Here is a 24,134-nt window from a genome sequence, read left to right on the forward strand (position 1 = left end):
CCCCCCCACTGGGAGGCATGTTTTTCAGGGGGGGAAAATAGTCTTATATGCCAGCAAATACTGTATGTGTAGAACAGGGGGGAGAAATATTCACAGAGTAGTTCAGCCGTGGAATCAACGGCCTATGGAGGGTATGTTGAGCTCCCCCTCACTGGCAGTCTTCAAGCAGTGGCTGGACAGCTACTTATCATGGATCATGATTATCATGAATGAGGAGATCCTGTTTTCTCATACTGCAGGACCTGATATGGCTGATTGGCGTATGGATATACACCTCACTATGGAGAAAAACCATGAGACATCTGCGTAGACACAGTGATATCATTGGTGACCAGAGATGCTCCTGAGCGAGTTTGGCGTAGTGGTTAGGAGTGTGGACTTCTAATCTGGCATGCTGGGTTCGATTCTGCGCTCCCCCACATGCAGCAGAGCTGGGTGGCCTTCGACTTGTTATGGCGCTGATAAACCTGTTCTGACTGAGCAGTGAAATCAGGGCTCTCTCAGCCTCACCCACCTCACAGGGTGCCTGTTGTGGGGAGAGGAAAGGGAAGCCGACTGTAAGCCACTTTGAGACTCCTTCGGGTAGAGAAAAGCGGCATATAAGAACCAACTCTTCTTCTTCTTCTTCTTCTTCTTCTTCTTCTTCTTCTTCTTCTTCTTCTTCTTCTCCTCCTCCTCCTCCTCCTCCTCCTCCTCCTCCTCCTCCTCCTCCTCCTCCTCCTCCTCCTCCTCCTCCTCTTCTTCTTCTTCTTCTTCTTCTTCTTCTTCTTCTTCTTCTTCTTCTTCTTCTTCTTCTTCTTCTTCTTCTTCTTCTTCTTCTTCTTCTTCTTCTTCCGAACAGGATCCCTTGCTGGTTCATCTCACTTCTTTAAAATAGGAGCATACCTATTTTAAGATTCGCATGGCATGTTTTCCTACCTGAAATGCTTCCATTTCTCCCCAGCAGAACAGTTCCCGGCGTCTTTCTAAAACAAACCTTGATTGACTGATTGAAGTCTTGTCCCTGCTGTGCCTTTTGTTCCTTAGGGTAGACATTCAATTGAAAAGCTAAACTTCAGTGATCCTCGGGCTTCTTTGACGATCCACCTGCAGTCATTCAACTGGCTCAAGCCCTTCTACTCTGAGAGTAACAGCTTCCTTGAGATCCAGCATGTCGAGGAAGAACTGTCCTGCGGGAAAGATCAGGAAGTCTTGGTGGACTACATCATTGATCGGAGAGAACTGGGGCCAGAGGATGACCACGTGGATTTCTACTACCTGGCAAGTATTTATTTATTATGTTTTATTATTATTATTCCTGATCTTATTTCCCCCTTCAAGGATCGCTGCCTTGTTGTGGCAAGGGGGCTTGCGTAGTTCAGTGAAGCTATGAGCTATACCGTGCAGGGCCACCCAAGACGGACAGGTCATAGCTGAGAGCTCTGACAAAAGGTGATCCACTGGAGAAGGAAATGGCAAACCACTCCAGTATCTTTGCCATGAAAACTCTATGGACAGTTCCAATAGGCATAACGATATGACGCCGGAAGATGAGCCCCTCAGGTCGGAAGGTGTCCAATATGCTACTGGGGATGAGCAGACGGCTAGTACGAGTAGCGCCAGAATGAATGAAGCGACTGGGCCAAAGCCGAAAGGACGCTCAGTTGTGGAAGTAACTGGTGGTGAAAAGACAGTCCGATGCTGTAAAGATTTTTATTCCATAGGAACCTGGAACGTCAGATCCATGAATCAAGGTAAGCTGGACGTGGTCAAACAGGAAATGAGAAGACTGAACATCGACATTTTAGGAATCAGTGAACTAAAATGGACAGGAATGGGTGAATTTAATTCAGATGACCATCAGGTATACTACTGTGGACAAGAATCTTGCAGAAGAAATGGAGTAGCCTTCATAATCAATAAAAGAGTAGGAAAAGCAGTCTTGGGATACAATCCCCAAAATGACAGAATGATCTCAGTTCGAATCCAAGGCAAACCATTCAACATCACAGTGATCCAGGTCTATGCCCCAACCACTGCTGCTGAAGAGGATGAAGTTGATCAGTTCTATGAAGCCCTACAACACCTTCTAGAAGCAACGCCAAAAAATGATGTGCTTATCATCATGGGGGATTGGAATGCTAAAGTAGGAAGCCAAAAGATAACCGGGATAACAGGCAAGTTTGGCCTTGGAGTACAAAATGAAGCAGGGCACAGGCTGGTAGAATTTTGTCAAGAAAATACAATGGTCATAGCAAACACTCTTTTCCAACAACCCAAGAGACGACTCTACACATGGACATCACCAGACGGTCAACACAGAAATCAGATTGACTATGTGCTCTGCAGCCAAAGATGGAAAAGTTCTATCCAGTCAATAAAAACAAGACCAGGAGCTGATTGTGGTTCAGATCATGAGCTTCTTGTTGCAAAATTTAGGCTTAAATTGAAGAAAGTAGGGAAAACCACTAGGCCACTCAGGTATGAACTAAATCATATCCCCAACGAATACACAGTAGAGGTGACAAATAGATTTAAGGAATTAGATCTGATAGACAGAGTGCCTGAAGAACTATGGACTGAGGTTCGCAACATTGTACAAGAGGTAGCAACTAAAACCATCCCAAAGAAAAAGAAATGCAAGAAATCAAAATGGTTGTCTGAGGAAGCTTTACAAATAGCTAAGGAGAGAAGGGAAGTGAAAGGCAAGGGAGAAAGAGAAAGATACACCCAATTGAATGCAGAATTCCAGAGAAAAGCTAGAAGAGATAAGAATGCCTTCTTAAATGAACAGTGCAAACAAATAGAAGAAAACAATAGAATGGGGAGGACCAGAGATCTTTTCAAGAAAATTGGAGATATGAAGAGAACCTTTCATGCAAAGTTGGGTATGATAAGGGACCAAAATGGTAGGGACCTCACAGAAGCAGAAGAGATTAAACAAAGGTGGCAAAATTATACAGAACAACTATACAAGAGCGAGCTTAACATCCCTGATGACCACAGTGGGGTAGTTACTGACCTGGAGCCAGATATCCTGGAATGTGAAGTCAAATGGGCCTTAGGAAGTCTGAGCAACAATAAAGCTAGTGGTGGTGACAGCATTCCAGTTGAACTATTCAAAATCTTAAAAGACGATGCAGTAAAAGTGCTACACTCAATATGCCAGCAAATTTGGAAAACTCAACAATGGCCACAGGATTGGAAAAGGTCAGTTTACATTCCAATCCCAAAGAAGGGCAATGCCAAAGAATGTTCAAACTACCGCACCATTGCACTAATTTCTCATGCTAGCAAAGTTATGCTCAAAATCCTACAAGCTAGGCTCCAGCAATATGTGGACCGAGAACTTCCAGAAGTACAGGCAGGATTTCGAAGAGGCAGGGGAACTAGAGATCAAATTGCCAACATACGCTGGATCATGGAGAAAGCTAGAGAGTACCAGAAGAACGTCTACTTCTGCTTCATTGACTATGCTAAAGCCTTTGATTGTGTGGAGCACAACAAATTGTGGCAAGTTCTTAAAGAGATGGGAATACCAGAGCATCTTATTTGTCTCTTGAGAAATTTATATGCAGGTCAAGAAGCAACAGTGAGAACTGAACATGGAATCACTGACTGGTTCAAAATTGAGAAAGGAGTTCGGCAAGGCTGTATACTGTCGCCTTGCCTATTTAACTTGTATGCAGAGCACATCATGAGAAATGCGGGATTAGAGGAGTCACAAATTGGGATCAAGATTGCAGGGAGAAATATCAACAACCTCAGATATGCAGATGATACCACTCTAATGGCAGAAAGTGAAGAGGAACTAAAGAGCCTGTTGATGCGGGTGAAGGAGGAGAGTGCAAAAGTTGGCTTGAAACTCAACATCAAGAAAACAAAGATCATGGCATCCGGCCCTCTCAATTCCTGGCAAATAGATGGGGAAGAAATGGAGATAGTGACAGATTTTATTTTCCTGGGCTCCAAGATCACTGCAGATGGGGACTGCAGCAAAGAAATTAAAAGACGCTTGCTCCTGGGGAGGAAAGCTATGGCAAATCTAGACAGCATCCTAAAAAGCAGAGACATCACCCTGCCAACAAAAGTGCGTTTAGTCAAGGCTATGGTATTCCCAGTTGCAATGTATGGCTGCGAAAGTTGGACCATAAGGAAGGCCGAGCGTCAAAGAATTGAGGCTTTTGAACTCTGGTGCTGGAGAAGACTCTTGCGAGTCCCTTGGACTGCAAGGCGAACAAACCGGTCAGTCCTAGAGGAGATCAACCCTGACTGCTCCTTAGAAGGCCAGATCCTGAAGATGAAACTCAAATACTTTGGCCACCTCATGAGAAGGAAAGACTCCCTGGAGAAGAGCCTAATGCTGGGAGCGATCGAGGGCAAAAGAAGAAGGGGACGACAGAGAATGAGGTGGCTGGATGGAGTCACTGAAGCAGTAGGTGCAAACTTAAATGGACTCCGGGGAATGGTAGAGGACAGGAAGGCCTGGAGGATCATTGTCCATGGGGTCGCGATGGGTCGGACACGACTTCGCACATAACAACAAATTATTATTATTATTATTATTATTATTATTAGATTTATATCCCGCCACTCCCTTGCGGGATATTTAATTTATATACCACCCTCCCCGAAGGCTCAGGGCAGTTTCTAACAGGAGCCAAACAAACCAGTTTTTCTCTGCCTCAGAATCGTTGTGGAGGCTCCCTCTGTTGTGGCTATGCTTCCAAAATGATGTAGTCCAGCTTGCTTCTCTGTGTCCCCCCCCCCCCCAATACTTTTTAGGCCTTTAAAGATCTTTTTGTCCTGATGAGGAAAAGAGAAATGTGCAGGTTTCTGGGCTGCTGGTGGGCTTGTTGCCAAACCTATGGTGTCAGCACAAATATAGGCTGTGCAAAGGAGAGGTGCAGGGGGGAGTGACTGCACAAGCAGAGCGGAAACAGGTGTGTGTGAACAGTCGTAGTTGCATGCCACATGTTAGGTAGAGCTCCAGGGGATCTAGAATCAAGAATGACTAACTTTCCCCCATGAAATTGCAGCAGGTAGATGGAGGGTCTTGCTCAGGAATAAAGGGGGAAGGAATTCCTTCATTTATCCATTCCGAGAAGTTGTATAATAATTTTTCTGAGGACCAACTAAAATGTTGCAAAACAGTGTGCATCGCCCCTGATGCTTCATCTCTCCGCAGGTGGTGTCAAAGGGAAAGATTGTTTCCAGTGGGCAGAAGGAGGTGCCAGTTGGCCAGGATGAAAGTAAGTAGGAGAACCATTGGGAGAGGGGCAATTAAGGAGTTAGGTGGGGGGGAAGAGCCAGGTCAGCAAATTCCTTTTGCTCACTGTTGCTGCAGCCCAGCCTCTGCAAGGCAAGAGCGGGAGTCCCTTGCCTGCTTTGCTTTATCACTGTTCTGGAAGGAGGAAGGCCCAGAGAGCGGTATTTTTCACGGCTCATGTCCTTTTATTTTTTCTCCCCCTCTCCCCGCCAGCTCTGAAAGGCACCTTCACACTCACTCTGTCCGTGAACATGGATCTGGCACCCACTGCCAGGCTTCTCCTGTACGCCGTGTTTGCTGATGGCGAGGTGGCAGCTGACGTGGATGTGTTCTCCATAGAGAAGTGTCTCCGGCATCAGGTGGGCGCATAATCTTGGCACTCCAAGGGGGCCGGACCTTGCGTTCCGCTGCAAATCTGGGCTCCCTCTTTTTCCTGTTTCCAAGAACATTCTTTTTTCCCCTTCAGTTCCACCCCTCCACCCTCCCCCTCTCACGCACGGACACATACACCTGTTTTGTCCGTTATCCCTTCAGGCGTCCCACCTGAGCACTACCCTCTCATCTTTTTACATGTACAGGTGTCAGTGGGCTTTTCAAAGGAAGAGGGCCTTCCAGGATCGGAGGTCAGCCTCCAAGTAGATGCTGCCCCCGGAGCTCTGTGTTCCGTTAAAGCTTTGGACAAGAGTGTCATATTGATGAATGAAGAAAAAACATCTATACAACTGAAAGAGGTGAGAAAGCCCATTCTTCCAATCACATCTGCATGAATTCTTCCCACGGTCTGTGGATTGTGGACAAAGTTTGATTGATTTTACTAGATGCCTGGTGGATTCTTGGCATTTGAAGCCTGCCCTCTTCACGATCATCAAAGAAGAAGAGCTGGGTTTAAACTCCGCTTTTCACTACCCAAAGGAATCTCAAAGCTGGGCTGAATCTGCACGGAGCTTTTTTTCTGCTGTCGATCCTGGTGAATTCAGATCGATTTGAACCCGAGTCTTTGTGTTCCCTCCCCCCCGCCCCCGACTTGAAACAGAAACCCATCTGCACTTGAGCACGAGGCCGTGAGCGAGCAGGCGGGTGGGGAGGGGAGGGGAAGCCGAGCCAGCAGCAGCCTCTCATAGAATGAGGCAAATCTCTGCTGCGAGAAGTGCGGATTCTGGAGCACAGTCACCTTAAACCTTAAAAAAAAAAAAAAAATCTTGCAACCAGGAACTAGGAAGTCTTTGACCTCACACCCAGCCAATCAGAGACAGACTGCTCTCTACCTCAGCGGGAGGACATTATTCCGGTGAGATCAGCACTTTAATAATGGGAGCCCCCAAAGCGGCTTGATCAATTATACTGAGTTTTCTCTGCTCCTGGATATCCTGGATAGATGGATCACATGATAGTTGTCTAGAAAAGGCATCACATCTCTGGCTATAAGATGAAGGAAGGATCACATTTCTTCATAACATCCCCTTTTATCCTCCAGGCTTTGGATAGGTTTAAGGAAGCCATCTTAGACAAAGCAACCTCCCAGCAGTTGGCTCTTCCCTTCTCCCCCCATCTTCCACCCAGGTCTGCTGGATATCCCACCTGAAGCTGCCTTGTGCTGAATTCCATCCAGGTCAGCTTTGTCTACTCAGATTGGCAGCAACTCCCCACCTTCTTCTGCTGAGGTCATCTTCTACTGCCTGGTCCTTTCAACTGAAGATGCTGGGGACTGAACCTGGGCATGAGGGCCTGTCCCTGGCTGGGCTGGAAGTCCAGGCTGTCTCCCAGTGGGGCCGGGTGGGGTCAAGAGATGCTGGCTGTACTCAGCTGTGCTGATCTTGGAGCTGGCAGTGTTCTAGTTATCAGACATGGCAGGAAGCCAGCAGCACAGTGGGAGTCTTCACAAGTCCTGGCCAGCTTGCTGGGAGCATAAACAACATGAGCAGTCTGTTAGTAAAGGTAAAGGTAAAGGTATCCCCTGTGCAAGCACCGAGTCATGTCTGACCCTTGGGGTGACGCCCTCTAGCGTTTTCATGGCAGACTCAATACGGGGTGGTTTGCCAGTGCCTTCCCCAGTCATGACCGTTTACCCCCCAGCAAGCTGGGTACTCATTTTACCGACCTCGGGAGGATGGAAGGCTGAGTCAACCTTGAGCCGGCTGCTGGGATTGAACTCCCAGCCTTATGGGCAAAGCTTTCAGACAGCTGCCTTACCACTCTGCGCCACAAGAGCAGTCTGTTACCAGAGTCCAAAGAGCCAGTCAGAGGTGGGTCACTACATGGTCCAGAAGTCCAAAGGCAGGTGGTAATACAGAATAGTCAGGGACAATCCAAGAGGTCAAGGCAGGCAGCAGTTCAGTTTTGGGCACCTGAGTTGAAGAGGGATGTTGAGAAACTGGAACGTATCCAGAGGAGGGCAACAAAGATGGTGAAAGGTTTGGAGACCAAGAAAGGCTGGGGGAGCTTGGTCTATTTAGCCTGGAGAGGAGAACTGAGAAGGGATTTGATAACCATCTTCAAGTATTTAAAAGGCTGCCATATAGAGGATGGAGCAGAGTTGTTCTCTCTTGCCCCAGACGGACAGACCAGAACAAATGGGATGAAATTAATTCAAAAGAAATTCCATCTAAACATCTGGAAGAAGTTCCTGACAGAACGGTTTCTCAGTGGAACAGGCTTCCTCGGGAAGTGGTGGGTTCTCCATCTTTGGAAATTTTTAAACAGAGGCTGGATAGTCATCTGACAGAGAGGATGATTTTGTGAAGGCTCAAGGGGTGGCAGGTTACACTAGATGTGCAATTGGTATGTGCATAGTGCAGGGGGTTGGACTAGATGACCCAGGAGGTCCCGTCCAACACTATTATTCTATGATTCTATGATTCTAAAAGGTCATGGTCAGTCCAGAGCCAGACACAGTCAAGGGATCAGGCTGGGCAGGAACCTAGGTGCCCGGACATGGACAGGGCGGCAACTTCTTGCACCCAGGCTGAGCACTCCGTGCCTCAGTCTTGAATAGGCTTGGCCAGGGGATAAGGAGAGCTCCTGTGAAGGTTCTGGCAGGATGTGCAGGTCTTTCAGCCCTCATCCTGTGAGGAATCAGAGACATCTTCCGTTCCCTAGTGATAACACACAGCCAGCTGGGCAACTTCGGTCTTGCCTCTGCCTTTGACTTGGTTGCTCCAGAGGCTCCCTTCTGCTCATGCGTCGCTGTGACTCCTCTTCCTCCTCCTCCTCCTCCTCTGCCTCATCACCAGCCTCCACAGTCTGTCTCCAGCCACTGGGGCCTTCTGCATGCCAAGCAGACGCCTTAGCATGGAGCCACAGCCCCAAGTTCTGGCCTGTAGCTCAGAGAGACTGAAGCCTGTAGACCAGAGTTGGGGCAAGCCTCAGAGCTCCATCCACACGGTGGCATGACCTCTGAGCTTTCGATCAGTGGCCCATTTCAGCACTCTCTCTTCCAGCTGTTCAAAGTCGGTTTCTATTATCGCGAAGATACAATCTCTGGAAGAGGGTTTGATTATCGCCTGGAAGACTTTGAGCCGTACCCATGTCTCCTCCGCCCGGGTCAGAGTCACAGGCGCAAGCGGTCCCTGAAGGTGGCTCCCTGGTATCAAAATGAGGCAGATGTTTACAGTCTCTTCAAGGTGAGTGGTGTCTTCTCCCATGTCAAGGTTTCCTTGCTTTAGGGAAGTCCAAGTCGCACTTAACTATCCGTCTTCAGAACTGTCCTCTCCTTTCTCTCCAGGGCTTGCCTAGTGAGCCTGGCACCCTCCCAGGAAAGCGTCCATGTGGATGTCCTTGTTGCACCCTGAAACTAAATGTGGCCCTAAGAAGCGTTTCCTTCATGGGTCGCTTCTACTTAAAGGGCAAGACCAACACCACTAATAGGGCCCAGGAGCGGATTGGTAGCCAGTGTAACAAGTGTAGATTGGAGGGGGGGGGGGGTCACAGGCTCCCAATAGCTTGGCCTGGCCTGCAGTTTGGCTGCAGCGTTCTGCACTAGCTGCTTCTCCCAACCTCTGTAGAGCGAATTGCAGTAGTGTGGTCTAAGTGTAACTAAGCCGTGGATCACAGTGGCTGGATCTCACTGAAACAGGTGATGCACCAGGCCAAGCTTGGCACATGCACCCCACAACTGTCAGGCTGTCTAAGAAAACTGCTCTGTCAAGTAGAGCTCCCAAACTGCAAACCAGAGCCAATTCCGCACACACTGGATAATGCACTTTCAGTGTGCTTTTGCAGCTGGATTTTCCTGTGCGGAACAGGAAAATCTACTTCTAAAGTGCATTGAAAGGACATTATCTTCCATGTGCAGAATGGGCCCCAGTTTGGCAAGAGGAATGAAACCCTCCAAAGACAGGAGAGCTCTCAGGACACTGGCCTGCCTTTTACTGGCTGAGAGTACCCCTGTCACCCTCAGGTCCTTTTGCCTAAGAGTTTTCCCTTTGTCCTTCCCCTCTGCCCTGTCAGCCAAATTCTGTAGCCTGAGATGTCTTTATTTCTTTAGATTTCTAGGCCACCCCTCTCCGAAAAGGTCTTGGAGTGGCTGACAACACCGGATGCTGTGCACTATCGTGTGTGTGTGTCTAGACCAGGGCTCTCCTACCTTTTTGAACCTTGGCCACCCTTGGTGTTCTGACACTGCATGGTGGGCGCTGACACTGAATTGGGCTTCTTGCTCCGCTTCCTGGGTCTGGCACTATTGCAGGACCTTTTCTGCACCAGGAATCCGGTCCAGCGCAGCGCTCATCCGCTCGTGGGGCTGATTTCCACTTCTGGACAATGTCCGGCCAGCCTAGGGCAGGCCCAGGCCTGGCATATTACAGCCCATCCTTTGCCCCATGGTTTTCCAGGCCGACATCTTCCGGAAGCAAAAATTAGCCCTGTGACCGGACGAGCCCTGTGACCTGGTGCAGAAAAGGTCCAGGGGAAAGAGGGGTTTAGCAGTTGCTTCTCTGGGCCCAAAGGCGAGTGCTGTTGTCCCATGAAGTTGCAACATACTTTGTCAGGCCATTAGTCAGTCTTGTCTCTTCTGACCAGCTGCTGCTCCTCAGGGCGTGCCAGGTAGAAAGGCTTCCCCATCACCTGCCACCGGGTCCTTTTCGCTGGAGATCCCCCCGAGACTTGAGCCTGGGATGTCCTGTCTCCCGTGAGCCCATCCTTTCCTTGGGTTGCTAATTTCTTTCCCGTCCCTTGTGACTTTTGCTGTTCTGGCTCCCCACAGTTCTTGCGAATGAAGATTTTAACCAACACCAGAATTAAAAAGCCCGTCTCTTGTGAGCTACAGCATGAAAGGATCCTTTTCGGGAGTGCCAGAGGTGAGAATCAGATGGAGTGAGCAATCACAGCCTCTTTTTTTTCAGTTGCCCTCCCCAGACTCTTCTCCAGGCTTTCTGATTCCCATGGAGACACTCAGGCCTGTGAGGCCTCCTGCCTGACCTTCTGTCCCTTGAGTCAACAGGAAGGGGACGGCGGCTTTGCATGGCTGTCATGATGGCCTCCCACAGCTTGGCCACATTGGGGCAAATCTCTCTTCTGATTGCCTGATGCTTCTTTTGCTCTTCCCCTCAGTCCTTAACGCACCTCTACCAGCTGCCAACGTTGAACGAGTGTCCCAGGATCTTGACTCCAAGCCGAAGAAAGGGAAAGAGATGTCCAAACCCAGGACGTACTTTCCCGAGACCTGGATCTGGGACCTGGTGCCAGTCAAGTGAGTCAGAGGCAAACCATCCTGGGCAGAGAACCCCAATGTCAGGTTATGGCCCTCATGGGATGATACCCCTGGCCAGGGCAATATTAGGATTTGCACCTTTCTCCACTGCAGGGTCTGGACAGAAGGCTGTACCATAATTCCTGCCTTGCTTTAACTGCCTTTGCTACTGAAGGTTTTGCTGTATCCCCATAGTCCGTTTTCCCTTTTTGTAATGAAAGTCTACCTTACCAAGGTAGAAGTTAGCCTTCTTGCCAGAGCAAACACAGGTGAGATCTAAGGACAACATTCTGGGTCGTTAGAATCATAGGGCATTTCCGCACATCAGAAAAAATAGCGTTACGCCAACTGAATTGCATAGCACTAGACATTATCGCACCTCCAAGCCTCTCCTCACCTTTTTTCTGTCTCACTTTCATCTGCTGCCTTTTCACGCTTCTCAGCCTCCACAACTGCTGCTGGAAATGGCGGAAGAGAGCAACACGCTTTACACGTGACTCTCTTCCGCCAATCAATCCAGGCAGCCAGTCCCCTTTCTCCATGTTTTAAAGGTCCCGTAATGCCTGCTAATTTTTTTTTAATTCATAGTTCTCCATTTAAACACCTATATGCATATAACTTAAAAAAAAAATTATCTCCTTCCTGATTGGGGGGGGATTTTAGAGAGTCATGCTTCGTGTTACAACTTTGGGGGGGGGGGATTATTTCTGGCATTGCCTGCACACTTGTCCGCCTATTCGTTGCTCCAGGTTGTTAGCCATTTTTAAAATTACATTCCCATCCCTGGGAACAAGGGAGAGGGAGGCGGGTACCCGCGAGGGCAGGATGAGGCAGGCACCTGCAGCACGTTTGAGCCTCCATACGTTCCCTCTGCTGTTTGCCTGCTGGTTGCCCTCCTGTAGCTTGCGCTAAATAGGTTGGGGAATCCACTTTATGCAATTCCCCAACTAGCGCTTTAAAATGGAGGATGTAGCCAGCCAGTTACTGCCCAGACGCTGGATGTTGGCAATATCGTATGAAGAGGCCGGAATATAACGACTACATAAGGTAAGTATTTCATTACGTTTAAAAGGTGTGGAAATGCCTATAAAATCGAAGCAGCGTTTCCTCAGGTACTGAACTGTGTTAAGGGCTTAAAGGTTAAAACCAACACCATGAACTTGATCTGAAATCCATCCAGTAGCCAGTGCAGCTGCTGGAGAGCAGGTAAAATATGTGCTCTCCATGGGGTCCTCATGAGGACCCGTGCAGCTGCATTTTGAACCAACTGTATTTTCCAGAACAGAGTCAAGGGCAGGCCCGCGTAGACTAAGTTGCAGAAGTCTAGCCTGGAGGTGCCCAGTGTGTGGATCACTATGGCTAGGTGTTCTGGGGCCAGATAGGGCACTGGTAGCTTTGCCTGGCCTAGATTGAAAAACGTCTGCTGAGCTGCCTTTTGTGACCTCCACCTCCATAGTAAGGAAGATGCAAGTGCATTTCTTAATACACAAAAGGAAGAGAGATCAGATCGTGATCTCCAATGCAGAACTGAAGCCAATTTTCAATGATTGTGTGATCAGTTAGAAGGTTGTAATCAATTTCTTTATCATGCTTCCTCAACCTAAGGCCTGCTAGATCCAAGTCCAGGAGGACTTTGACGCCTGAAAACTCACCCCCAGGAAATCTTCAGGTCAGCAGCCATGATGGCGTGAAGAAGTGTGCTTACATACAAAAGCTACATCAGGGAGGTGAAACTGCGGCTCTCCAGACAGCCATGGACATCTGGGGCAGCAGGGGTTCATGGGAATAGTAGTCCATGGACATCTGGAGAGCCACCATTTGGCCACCCCTGGCATATTCCCTGAATAAAACTTGGTTGGTCTTCAAGGTGTTGCTGGACTGACTTTGTTCTCCTGGAAACCTTAGAATCACAGAATCATGGAGTTGGAAGGGACCTCCTGGGTCATCTAGTCCAACCCTTTGCACTATGCAGGACACTCACTGCTCATCCACTGTAAGCTGCCACCCCCTTGAGCCTTCTCAGAATCAGCCTCTCCACCAGATGGCTATCCAGCCTCTGCTTAAAAATTTCCAAAGATGGAGAACCCACCACCTCCTGAGGAAGCCTGTTCCACTGAGAAACTGCTTGTTCTCTCAGGTGTTCCTGGACTCCAGTCTGGCTGTTCAGCTGCAGACCAGCTACCCTCTGAAACTCTCAAGGGAGACATTCTGTGTGGCAACGAGCATCTCAGTATGGCAGTTTTTCTGCCCAGTCCCCTCAACATGAGGTTCTTGGACTTCTGATCTTTGGAGCCAACCCAATGCTGTAGCTATACTGCCTGGAGCCCTGTCTGCTTTGGTAGCAGAAGCCTCCAGACCTCCCACCACAGGGCAAAGTTTCCACGTCCCTTAGTGGGGTCTGCTCTCTTTCCTTTTTTCAGTGAGGAGGGAAAAGCATCTCGATCGTTCACCGCTCCGGACACCATCACAGAGTGGAGAGCCGATGCCTTCTGTGTAGCAGATATTGGCTTCGGCCTCGCCCAACCAGCCTCCTTCCGGGTCTTCCAGCCATTCTTTGTGGACCTGCTGATGCCTTATTCCGTAGTGCGTGGGGAGACCTTTGAACTGAAAGCCACGGTCTTCAATTACCTGAAGGAATGCATCCAGGTGAGTGACCCCTTGCCAGGCACGGAAGAGGGCAGCTGGGAAACACTGGGAGGGCACCTTTGGAAAGTTTTCGGGTGTGCAGTAAATCAGTCAGTCCTTTGCTAGTCTCCAGCTGCCTGCTGTGTGGTGGAACTGTGCCCCCCCTCCCTTAGGGAAAGCCTCACGGGAAAGCCTCACGCCTTGAGCCTCACGGGAAGGGTGAGCACCAAGAATAAAGATGATGATGATGATGATGATGATGATGATGATGATGATGATGATGATTAACGACTTGGGGGGGGGTTGTGTTGACATGCAGCAGCAGCTGGGCTGCCCAGGGAAGACATTCCTACCTGTCCCAAGCCCTGTGAACCGTGGGCATGTGGCAGACCAGCCCTCCAAGTCTCTGGGAGACATCTTGCCTGGACCAGGGGTGGGATTCTCCACCAGGTTTCCCAGGCTCCTCCTACTGCCTCCTGTCTGTACCCAGGTGACCGTGCGGCTGGCGGAATCACAGCAAGTGGATGTGAAGGCCTGCCCGACCTGCCGCTTCTCCGTCTGCCTCTGCGCGGAGGAGGCTCACACCTTCTCTTGGAATGTGACGGCGACTCAGCTGGGTGAGCCCCAAATCCCTGGAAGGGGTGGGGCAGGGGTGGTGGGGGGCCCTGTGGTCTGCTCAGGGGGGGCAGGACCATTGTGGAGGCAGTAGGAGAAGGTAGGTTGTTTCCTTCCCAGCCAAATTGGGTAGGAGTGACAGTGGGGCGTGGCCAGGGATGTGGGCTTGGTGGCAGTAGTAGTGCTGGAGGGGGGCCAATCCCATCCTGGCAAACGTGAGCCACGACATCGTCCCCTGCATCCCTGCATCTGTGCTCTTTGAGCTCTTGGGGAAGAGTCGGATGTGCTCCATTCACGCAGGACGCATCAACCTCTCCGTGACCACGGAGGCCGAGGAGACACAGGAGCTGTGCGGCAACAGAATTGCCATGATGCCTGCGCATGGCCACTCCGACACCGTGATCAAGCCCCTTCTGGTCAAGGTCAGTTTGGTCACCTCGGGAGTTTGGGAGCAACACTGATAACTGCCAAGGCCCAGCAGCTCTCCCTGGCCCTCTGGCGATTGTGCTTTTGCTGGGCTTCATTCCTTCTGAGCATTTTGGAAAGGAGCCACCACATTTTGTGGGCTCCAGCCAGGGGATCCAGGCAAATGTGTCCCACATGTGCCATTGTGGCGTCCATTCCACACAGAACTCCCAATTTCTTTTTCCTCCCACAGCCAGAAGGCGTCTTCAAGGAAGAGACCCACAATGCATTCCTCTGCTCTTCAGGTATGTACACGGTAGCTCAGGATAGCTTGGCTAGTGACTGTGCCACAGAGAACATAACACAAAACAGAGGATGTCCAGTGTTTCAGTGGTTGCCATTGAGTTCTGCTGCTCATGACACCGTCCTGCCTGGGAAGTGGAATCTTCCCTACTGCCCAGGTCCCAGGTCACTAGATCATCCAGAGGAGATGACATGTGCAGGCAAGGGGAGGAGGGGAAAGCTATGCATGGTGGCCATAAACTTTGGCCCCTTTACATCCAGCCCCTGTTCCCCTTTTGAGCTGCCTTATAACCAGTTGGGGCATTGGTCCATTGGCCAGCTGGGTTGACTTTCTGGAGCTGTGCTGCTTTCTGAGAGGAGTGCTGCACGAAAAAAGTGGACGATTCCAAAATTGTAACAAAGGAGAGACAGAATCTGTCCAGTGGCTTAATTAAGTATAAGAAGATAAAAAGTATCTTATCTCATTTATTTAGACTTTGACTCTGCCAAAACAGTCTCTAGATTCATTTGTTTTCCGTTTTCAGTCTGGCTTTCGTCAGTGGCAATGAGTCCGTCCTTGTTAATGTTTGAAAATATAATGAGGCAAATGCTCTTGTATAATGGAGAGTCAAGGCTGTGAGCTTTCTGAGAGGAAGCAAGAGCAGAAAAGAAGAGTTTAAACTATGTTTTTCACTGCCCAGAGGAGTCTCATAGTAGCTTACGGTCACCTTCCCTTCCTCTCCCCACAATAGACACCCTGTCAGGTAGGTGGGGCTGAGAGAGCTCTGGAGGAACTGCTCAGTGAGAACAGCTCTAACAGGACTGTGACTCAAGGTCAACCCAGCTGGCTGCATGGAGGAGGAATGGGGGATTTAAACCCGGCTCTTCAGATTAGAAGCCACCACTCTTAACCACGACACCAAGAGCTGCATGAATCACAAGTAAGGAGAAACAAGGCCTAGGCCAATGGTGCAAAAATAGGTAAAGTTATGTTATTAGGGTGTTTTTTAAAGTACTAAAAAGAATTCCCAATACCCTTCTTTAGGGGAATCTTCTTGTTTGTCTTCCAACAATTCAGCTGAAAACACGGAGCAATCAAATTATCTTTGCACCATTGTCCTTGCCGTTGTTTTTCCATGAAACCCCAGCAGCTTGGCTCCGTGTCGGTTCTCTGGCTGTCCATCCAGGGCTGGGAGGGAAGGCTGCCTTGAACCGAACCCTGAGCTTCAGTAGAATGCCAGTGAAGCTTTTGTGTACCTGTGGGTGCCCTTTCAATGCTTTGGTCATGGACCTCTGGGGCCACAGCACAACACTCAAGGCACAAGCCTTGCTGAGGGGTGGGTGGGAGGCAAAAGCAGATGCCATTCCTCATACAGGGGTAGCACCTCAGGCCTGTGGATCCTGTCTACCACAGACCCTTACTTGGGCTGCAAGGGGCACTCTTCGTGTGCTGGTGGTCACTGTCTTCTCCTCTCAGGGGATGCCATGGTGGAGGAAGTTTCTCTCAAGCTGCCTGAGAATGTTGTGGAGGACTCTGGCCGAGCCGCCTTCTCTGTCATTGGTGAGGAAATGGGCTTGGGTTCCCCTTGCGAGGCCCAAGCGCTGGCTGTGGCTGAGACAAGGAGGAGGGCCTGCCGGTGGGTCAGTTGCCCGGCTTTGCTGCATGGTGGTTTGGCTCTCTTCACCTTCAGATGTCCACCTTTGGCCAGTCTCTCCTCAACTCCTCAGCGGTTTGGTTCCCACAGATCCTTTCTGCCAGCTCCGAGGAGGGACTGCAGAGGGATCTCAGATGGGGGGTGCCCCCTCAGTGCACGTGGCTCCCTTATGACACATTTGCGCCTGTTCCTCTTGCTCCTCTTTTCCCCTTTTACTTGACCTTTTTCAAAGCATGGGTCGTAAGTTCTTTCTGGCCTCAACCTAAGCAGCTTATGCTACTCTCTGAACTGCCATTTATGTCCATATTCCTGACAGAAAACCAAGAACAGTTTTGTCATTTGGGTGTGTGCCTTCTCTGAGAACAAACACACTCCTCTGGATCTCAAAAATAAACCATATAAAATCTTCTATTACCAAAACATCCCTGACAATCAGGCTAGTGGTACATTCCTAGGCACTGATATTCCCACAAGAACCCCAAGATTTCAGATCAGCAACTCTCCCTAGGATTGAGGGGTGACTCAGGGGGTTTCAGTGTCCTACTGATGCTGGGAGGCCTGTCCCCAGGAGTGGGGATGTCAGGAAGGGGGTCCCAAATATTGGGGCAGCTGCTGAGAGGTCTTTCCTGGGGATCCTTGGAATTGGGCCACCTAAAGCCTAGTTCTTTCCACCACAGCTCAAAACGCACCCCAGCTCCCCCTCAGGCCTCATTGCATCCTTGCTCATGTCTCCACCTCTTCCAAATTCTGGTCCTTTCCCAACATGGTGTTTGGAATTCAAGCACAGTATTTCAGCTGCAGTCCTACTGGATCTTATCCCACAAGTCCTCGGATGTTGGGAGGGAGGAGATTGAATGTGGATTTCAGAGGTTAAGAAGAAGGGCTCTTTGGTCCGATGAGATAAATTAGCTTTTCCTTCCCCTGGCCTGTGACCTTCAGGTGACATTCTGGGCCCCTCGCTGGAGCATTTGGACCAGCTGCTTGAGATGCCCTTTGGCTGTGGGGAGCAGAACATGGTCAAGTTTGTTCCCAACATCTTCATACTCCGGTACTTGGAGGCGACCAACCAGGCAACTCCTGAAATCACAGCCAAGGCCATGGAATACATGAAGAAGGGTGAGATTTATTTTTTTATCTATTCCTTTAGAAGATGGCTCCTGTTCCTTCGTGCTTCTGAAAAGCACCCCCGTTTTCTTGCTGCACTGTCCGGGTTTAATAGGCAACACTGTGCTGGCAGAAGAGTGTGGCTTCCCAGGAGGGACATGATGGGCTGGGAGAGAGGGAGACATATCAAGGTGAGAGAGAGATTCCAAGCCTGCTTCTCCCTGTCCTCTCTCTGCCTTGTCCAGGCTTGTCATTCCTGGCAACTTTGTTCTTTCCTGAATTGGGGATATGCAAAGGTCTAGAGAGGGCATTTCCACTTGGTGCAAGGGAGGGCTGAATTTGTTGGCTCTTTCTGTTCTTCCCCCAAAATTGCCTGTATGTAGGGCTGACAGGCAGTGGGTTGGGGGACAGAAGTGTTGAGTGATGGACCCTAAAGAAAAATTAAAATAAGAAATAAGTCCTCCATTTCCAACAGGGAGTTCTAACCATAGAGCTCCTGGTGATCCCTAGAGCTACCTCATAGTAACAAGTTATCTGGAAATCTCACAGGTAACTCTAGCAATTGCCAGAAACTATGGTAGCTAGAGCTACCCTTATGATTTATAGGTAGCTCCAGGAATTGTCAGATACTCCATGGTAAGAACTTCCTGTAAGTAGACAAGACCTTATTTTCCCGCCACTGATGAACTGACCCTAGGTGGGCAAGGGCTACAATTGTCTAGAGGTCTCCCGCTATAAGCAGCCCAAGGGGAGGATGGTGGTAGAAAGGGTATCCTTGTGACCTGTTTCGGATGGATGTTTGCTGAGGAAGAGGCTAGAAGGAAAGCAGCTCTTCAGGGATATGACATCTTGGAGAAGGTGTGGGGACTTGGAGAGAAGGGCTGTCTTGCAGCAGCCCCTGGCATTTTGTGGCAGCTCTGACTGGTACAGAACCCCATTGTTTCCCAGGGGATGTGAAGACCCCAAATCTCTCTGTGCATGTCACAGCTAACTGTGAGGGATGCTGGCTCATGGTGGGCCACAATGATGTCCAATGGTATGTCTGTGGCCCAGTGAAGAGAGATGGCTTGCTGTTAAGGACCTCATTGCACATATCTTGGGTTATCTGTATTTTGTATGTTGCTTTTCGGGTTATTTCATTTCTCCCTGAGAAGCAAGGTGGATTGCGCAGGGTCAAACAATGCAATCAAGAGATGTCTAATAAGCAATGTCACAGCTGACTACAAATTAGCAGCAATACAAAAAAGTATCAGACATGAAATGGGGGGGGCACCTGTTCCTACCCTAGCCGTCCATTGAACAACATGTATTTATTTCTGTGCTTGTTTAAATATTTAAACCTCACCTTTCCTTCTGGTTCGAGTTTGAAGCTTCATCCAAATTAATGTACGGGTCATATCCCTTGATCATCTCTTCTTGTGTTCCCTTCTTACATCTCCTTTTCTATTCTCCCATGGCTTCTCGGGCAAGATCTTGCAGGATATGCTTTCTTTATTACATCGCCCTGAATACTTCCCTCAGCTTGGAGTGCAACACATGAATCATTGCTCTTAATTGCATTCCCCCAAGATAAAAGCCCTACAATGCAGGGTACATTGCAATGTAACGTAAGCACAGTATTTTGAACCCCAAGAAGTGCAGCGTGGAAAAAGAGGCTATGTGGCTTTGGGGGGGGGGGAAGGTGAAGGACTTGGGAGTGCCGATTGCATTTTCGTCGGTTCTTCCTGTTAATGTCCATGGCTTAGGAAGGGAAAGCTAAATAATGAATTGAATTGTATTCAAGGGTACTAAAAGAACTTGCAGATGTAATGAACCTCTGTCCATTATCTTTGACAAGTCTTGGAGAACAGGTGAAATGTCAGCACAGGTTTCTCAGGAACAAGTCATGTCAGACGAACCTTATCTTTCTTTTGGGAGAAAGTGACTACCTTGCTGGATCAGGGGAATGCTGTGGACACAGTTTATCTGGATTTCAGTAAGGCTTTTGATAAGCTTCCACATGATATTCTTGTTGACAAGCTGGTAAAATGCTGGGCATGAAATTAAGGTCACTGTGGGGGGGCAGGTCGTTGTGAGTTTCCTGCATTGCACAGGGCGTTGGACTGGATGAATCTGGCCTCCCAGCTCTGTGATGGTATGATTCTAAGTGCGATATCCAAACTGAGGACAGCTAAAACAACTGGGCCAGGTCTAAAATGGAAATCCCAATCTGAAAACAGGTCCCCTGTCGACCTGGAGGCTTTTTGTGAATCATAGAATCATAGAGTTGGAAGGGGCCATACAGGCCATCTAGTCCAACCCCCTGCTCCAAACAGGATCAGCCCTAAGCATCCTAAAGCATCCAAAAAAAGTGTGTATCCAACCTTTGCTTGAAGACTGCCAGTGAGGGGGAGCTCACCACCTCCTTAGGCAGCCTATTCCACTGCTGAACCACTCTGACTGTGAAAAATGTTTTCCTGATATCTAGCCTATATCGTTGTACTTGAAGTTTAAACCCATTACTGCGTGTCCTCTCCTCTGCAGCCAACGGAAGCAGCATCCTGCCCTCCTCCAAGTGACAACCTTTCAAATACTTAAAGAATGTTTAAGTCACGTGTGACATGGAGCTCCTAAGAGTAGTTGTGAAGCAGAAATGTGATTTTTTTTTACCCTCTCCCCACAGGGTACCAGCGCCAACTGCTCTACCAACACAGCAATGGCTCCTACAGTGCGTTTGGCAAACGTGACGCTGAGGGCAATACCTGGTGAGTAAATGGGGCCACGGCCAGCCAGCCTATGCGGTGACCGTCCACTGAGAAAGAGCGTAGGCATGTCCTGCATTCCAAAGACATTCATCAGGACAGAAGGGTCTCATAGAGTGGTTTCACATCACCTGTGTGATTCTGGGGAAGTGCTCCAGTGATAACACCGCCCCCAATCCTGTTCCACAGGCGTTGATGTGAAGGAGGAAGGGAACACCAAAATCCGGGTTATTGAGCATGGGTGCCTTGTGAGGCTAGTCCTCAGTTCATCAAAAGCTGCTTGGTGAGCCGCCGTCCATACTAAAGTCTTTTAATGGGAGTTTTAATGGGGTTTTAAGACACTGTAACCCACCACGTGCCATTTGGGAGTGGCCGGAAATAAATTGAAATAATAATAATAATAATAATAATAATAATAATAATAATAATAATAATAATAATAATAATAATAATAAAGTCTTTGGCTAGGTGCGTTTCAGGCAGTCCATCAAGGAACTAGCTGTGGTAGCATAACGGGGAATAGATCTACTATAATATCCCACAAGTCCCAAGAACCTTCTCAGTTGTTTCTTGGTTACTGGCCTCGGGCTATTTTGAAGCATAGTGACCTTCTCAGGGAGGGGCTGCAGTTGCCTTTGGCCTACCGGAAATCCCAAATACTTCAGTTTCTGGAACCTGATTTGGCTTTTCTTGGGATTGGTTATCAGTCCCGCGTTCCAGAGGACTGTCTGGACAGTTCTAAGATGACCCAAGTGTGAGGGCCAGTCCATACTTAAGATTATTGTATCAATATAAGTGAGAGCAAAGGGGTGACAGCCACTAAGGGCTTGATCAACTAGGCGTTGGAAGGTGGCCGGAGGCCCATGTAGGCTGGAAGGCATGTGGATAAATTGAAATAAACCCCTGGGTGATGCAAATGTAGTATTCTCTTTATCTTTGGGATCTATGGGAACTTGCCAATGCCCCTTTGTCAGGTCAAGAGCAGTAAGGTATTTTGCCACTCATAATTGTTCCACCAGGAACATGGCATAGGGTAGGAATCAATGCGGGCTACCTTGTTGACCTCCAAAAATCCACACAGAATCTCATAGTCCCATCAGGCTAAGGCACTAATATGATAGGGCTAGACCAGTCACTATGCAAGGGCTCTATGACCCCCATCTTAAACATTTCCTCTACCTCCTTATTTACCTCATCCACCTTTTCTGGGATAGAGGTATCCATGTGGCCCTAATGACACCACAGGGTGTCAACTTTGTGCATTGTCGAGTGACCCCTGGAGAGGAGGAGAAAACATCGGGGATCAGTTGCAATAATGAACGGACCTCGCCCTTTTGGGTTTCTGTCAAGGCCTCATCCATCTGGGGTAGTTCTGGGTCCTCTTCCATGTTGCCTTGCCAAGGTAGCTTTCCGTCTTGCAGTTCTCCTGGGATCATGGCAGGTCTACAGGCTTCCTCCTGTAATTGTGCATGCCACGCTTTTAAATGGTTGACATGGAGTCGTTTTCAGGCCCCTCTGCCCTCCCCCGCACCGTATCTCATATGTTAGGGGACCCAAAATTCACCTCATTGTAAAAGGCCCCTGCCAGGGATATCCATACAAGTTTTTTTTTCTTTCAAATATCCATGATGTGGCTCCAGAGCACTTCAGCTGACTAATACCTGGCCGCCTGGATGGAAGACAAGTTTTTGAGTCCCTCGGTCATACTAGGCTTTTTGCACCCCTTGAGCTTGTTCCAAATTCCCTTGGGCAAGCTCTCTCACAGCTTCCCACCTCACCCATAAGTTTTGTACATATTTCACTGGGGTCTTGCTGGGTACTCGGGGTTCAGGGACCTATTGATCTCTTACGAGGTCAGGGATACCCCCAAGGTTCTTGTCCATATAATAGTTCAAATGGGGCAAATCCCGTGAAGGTTTGTGGAGTTTCCCGGATAGCAAATAAAGTGGATCCACGAACAAGTCCCGGGATGGTCATGGGCTAACATTCGGAGCATCATTTTTATTGTCTGGTTCATCCATTCAAGCTGGCCATCTGTTTAATTCAAGCTGGCCATCTGTTAAATTGACATGAAGGCCTGGCCTTTGTGTAACACTTGACATACCTGCATCATGAAGGTGGAAGTGAATGGAGTGCCTCAATCTATCAGAATCTCTCTGGGGAGTCCTACTTGTGAGAAGAAAGCCATGAGAGCACACATTATTGTTGTTGTTGTTTGTTTGTTTGTTTTCTTTGGGGGGGGCATGAGCTTTCGAGACTCGCAGCTCCCTTTATCATATCCAAAATGCAAAGTACTGAGATCAGAGCGCTGAATAGTCTCTTCTTCCCACCCCCCATTTCCACAGGCTGACGGCTTTTGTGGCCCGGGCTTTTGGCCAGGCAAAATCTCACATCTTCATTGACGAGAAGCACATTCAAGATACTGTCCACTGGTTGGAGGAACACCAGCACCCCAGCGGCTGCTTCGAAAGCGTAGGGAGGCTCTTCAACAACGCCCTGAAGGTACAGACACTGCACTGCCATAGGAAATGTACACGAACTAGTGGATAATCCTGTGTCTTGGTAGAAACTGCACTGGGTGTCCATGGGCATTGTAATGCACGGGCAACCCAATAGCAGCATCTAGCAGAAAGTGATTCTCATGTGACCTTCTGCTGTAACAGTAGAGAGCAAGAGGTCTAATTTTAGCCTGGATACTCGTTAGGAGTGTAATTTGATGGAGGAGGGTAGAGGAAGGTGCAAGAGTATTAAGTCAAGGACCAACAGACGTGCCTTATTCCCAATGGCTGCCTTCTCCTCCATCACAAATCTCTTCTCTTGTGGTTGTACCCAGGCTCATGTTAAATTCAGAAGCATTGCTTAGGGTTTCTTCAGGGAACTAACTCAGGCTTTCTCAACCAGGGTTTCATGAAACCCTGGGGTTTCCTAACAGCCTTGGAAGAGTTTCTTGAATGGGTGGGAGTTCATTAATCATCAGGAAAGCACGGATTTTCCAAAACAACAGGTCACTCACCATCTGATTGGCTCTTGGCCAGGAATGCCCCTCCCTTATAGCTTAGCTCCTATTGGGAGGGAGCCCTTGGCCAGGAAGGGCTGATAAGGAATCAGCTTTCCGCCCCCAACTTCCTGCCACCCTTGGAACTTGCTGGGTGGAAGCAGAGCCAGCTCCAGTGAGTAGCTCTGGTGCAGATGGGGGGGGGGGAAGCAAAGCCAGCCCCAGTGAGTTGCTCTTGTGTAGAAGCTGTGGAAGGGGGCTGCAGAGCCAGCCCCAGTGAGTTGCTCTTGTGTAGAAGCTATGGAAGGGGGCTGCAGAGCCAACCCCAGTGAGTTGCTCTCAACAAGCCCTTTTCTCCAGGGGATCTGATCTTTTCATGAAGAGCTGTCATTCTGGGGGATTTCCAGGTCCCCACCCCCCCGGAGGCTGGCATCCCTGGACCTCTGTGGGGCACAAGGCCACAGAGCCTCCCTCCCAAGCAGCCCTTTTCTCCAGGTGAATTGACTTCTGCAGTTTGATGAACAGCTGTCATTCTGGGTGATACCAAGGTCCCCCTGGAAACTGGCATCCATGGATTTCTGTGGGGCACAAGGCCACAGAGTCCTCCTCCCAAGGGGACTGATGAAATAGTTAAAGAAGTGCTAGCAGGTGCCATGCTGCCCACAAGGACCATGTTGGAGACCCTGGCAGAAAGTACAGCATTAGAACATGTTGAAAGTATAATTATGGAACTGGAGTATGGAACTAAAAGATCTAAATCCCAGATGTTCCAAGCACA

The 24,134-nt window shown here is 49.0% G+C and overlaps 1 protein-coding gene across 1 annotated transcript in view; it reads left to right on the top strand.

Moving 5' to 3' along the window:
- Window positions 1-24,134, top strand: part of LOC143841532 (alpha-2-macroglobulin-like protein 1) — a 65,016-nt gene that overhangs the window by 23,341 nt on the left and 17,541 nt on the right. Inside the window, exons 13-27 of the mRNA XM_077345916.1 lie at window positions 1,027-1,260; window positions 5,168-5,231; window positions 5,462-5,607; window positions 5,827-5,979; window positions 8,686-8,868; window positions 10,449-10,542; window positions 10,796-10,934; window positions 13,355-13,580; window positions 14,050-14,176; window positions 14,475-14,596; window positions 14,833-14,884; window positions 16,339-16,422; window positions 17,456-17,632; window positions 20,283-20,364; window positions 22,707-22,863. Of these exons, the coding sequence (XP_077202031.1) occupies window positions 1,027-1,260; window positions 5,168-5,231; window positions 5,462-5,607; window positions 5,827-5,979; window positions 8,686-8,868; window positions 10,449-10,542; window positions 10,796-10,934; window positions 13,355-13,580; window positions 14,050-14,176; window positions 14,475-14,596; window positions 14,833-14,884; window positions 16,339-16,422; window positions 17,456-17,632; window positions 20,283-20,364; window positions 22,707-22,863 (2,040 nt within the window). The remainder of the gene's footprint in view (window positions 1-1,026; window positions 1,261-5,167; window positions 5,232-5,461; window positions 5,608-5,826; window positions 5,980-8,685; window positions 8,869-10,448; window positions 10,543-10,795; window positions 10,935-13,354; window positions 13,581-14,049; window positions 14,177-14,474; window positions 14,597-14,832; window positions 14,885-16,338; window positions 16,423-17,455; window positions 17,633-20,282; window positions 20,365-22,706; window positions 22,864-24,134) is intronic.

This window comes from Paroedura picta, chromosome 7, assembly GCF_049243985.1.
Source record: "Paroedura picta isolate Pp20150507F chromosome 7, Ppicta_v3.0, whole genome shotgun sequence".
Taxonomy (NCBI): Eukaryota; Metazoa; Chordata; class Lepidosauria; order Squamata; family Gekkonidae; genus Paroedura; species Paroedura picta.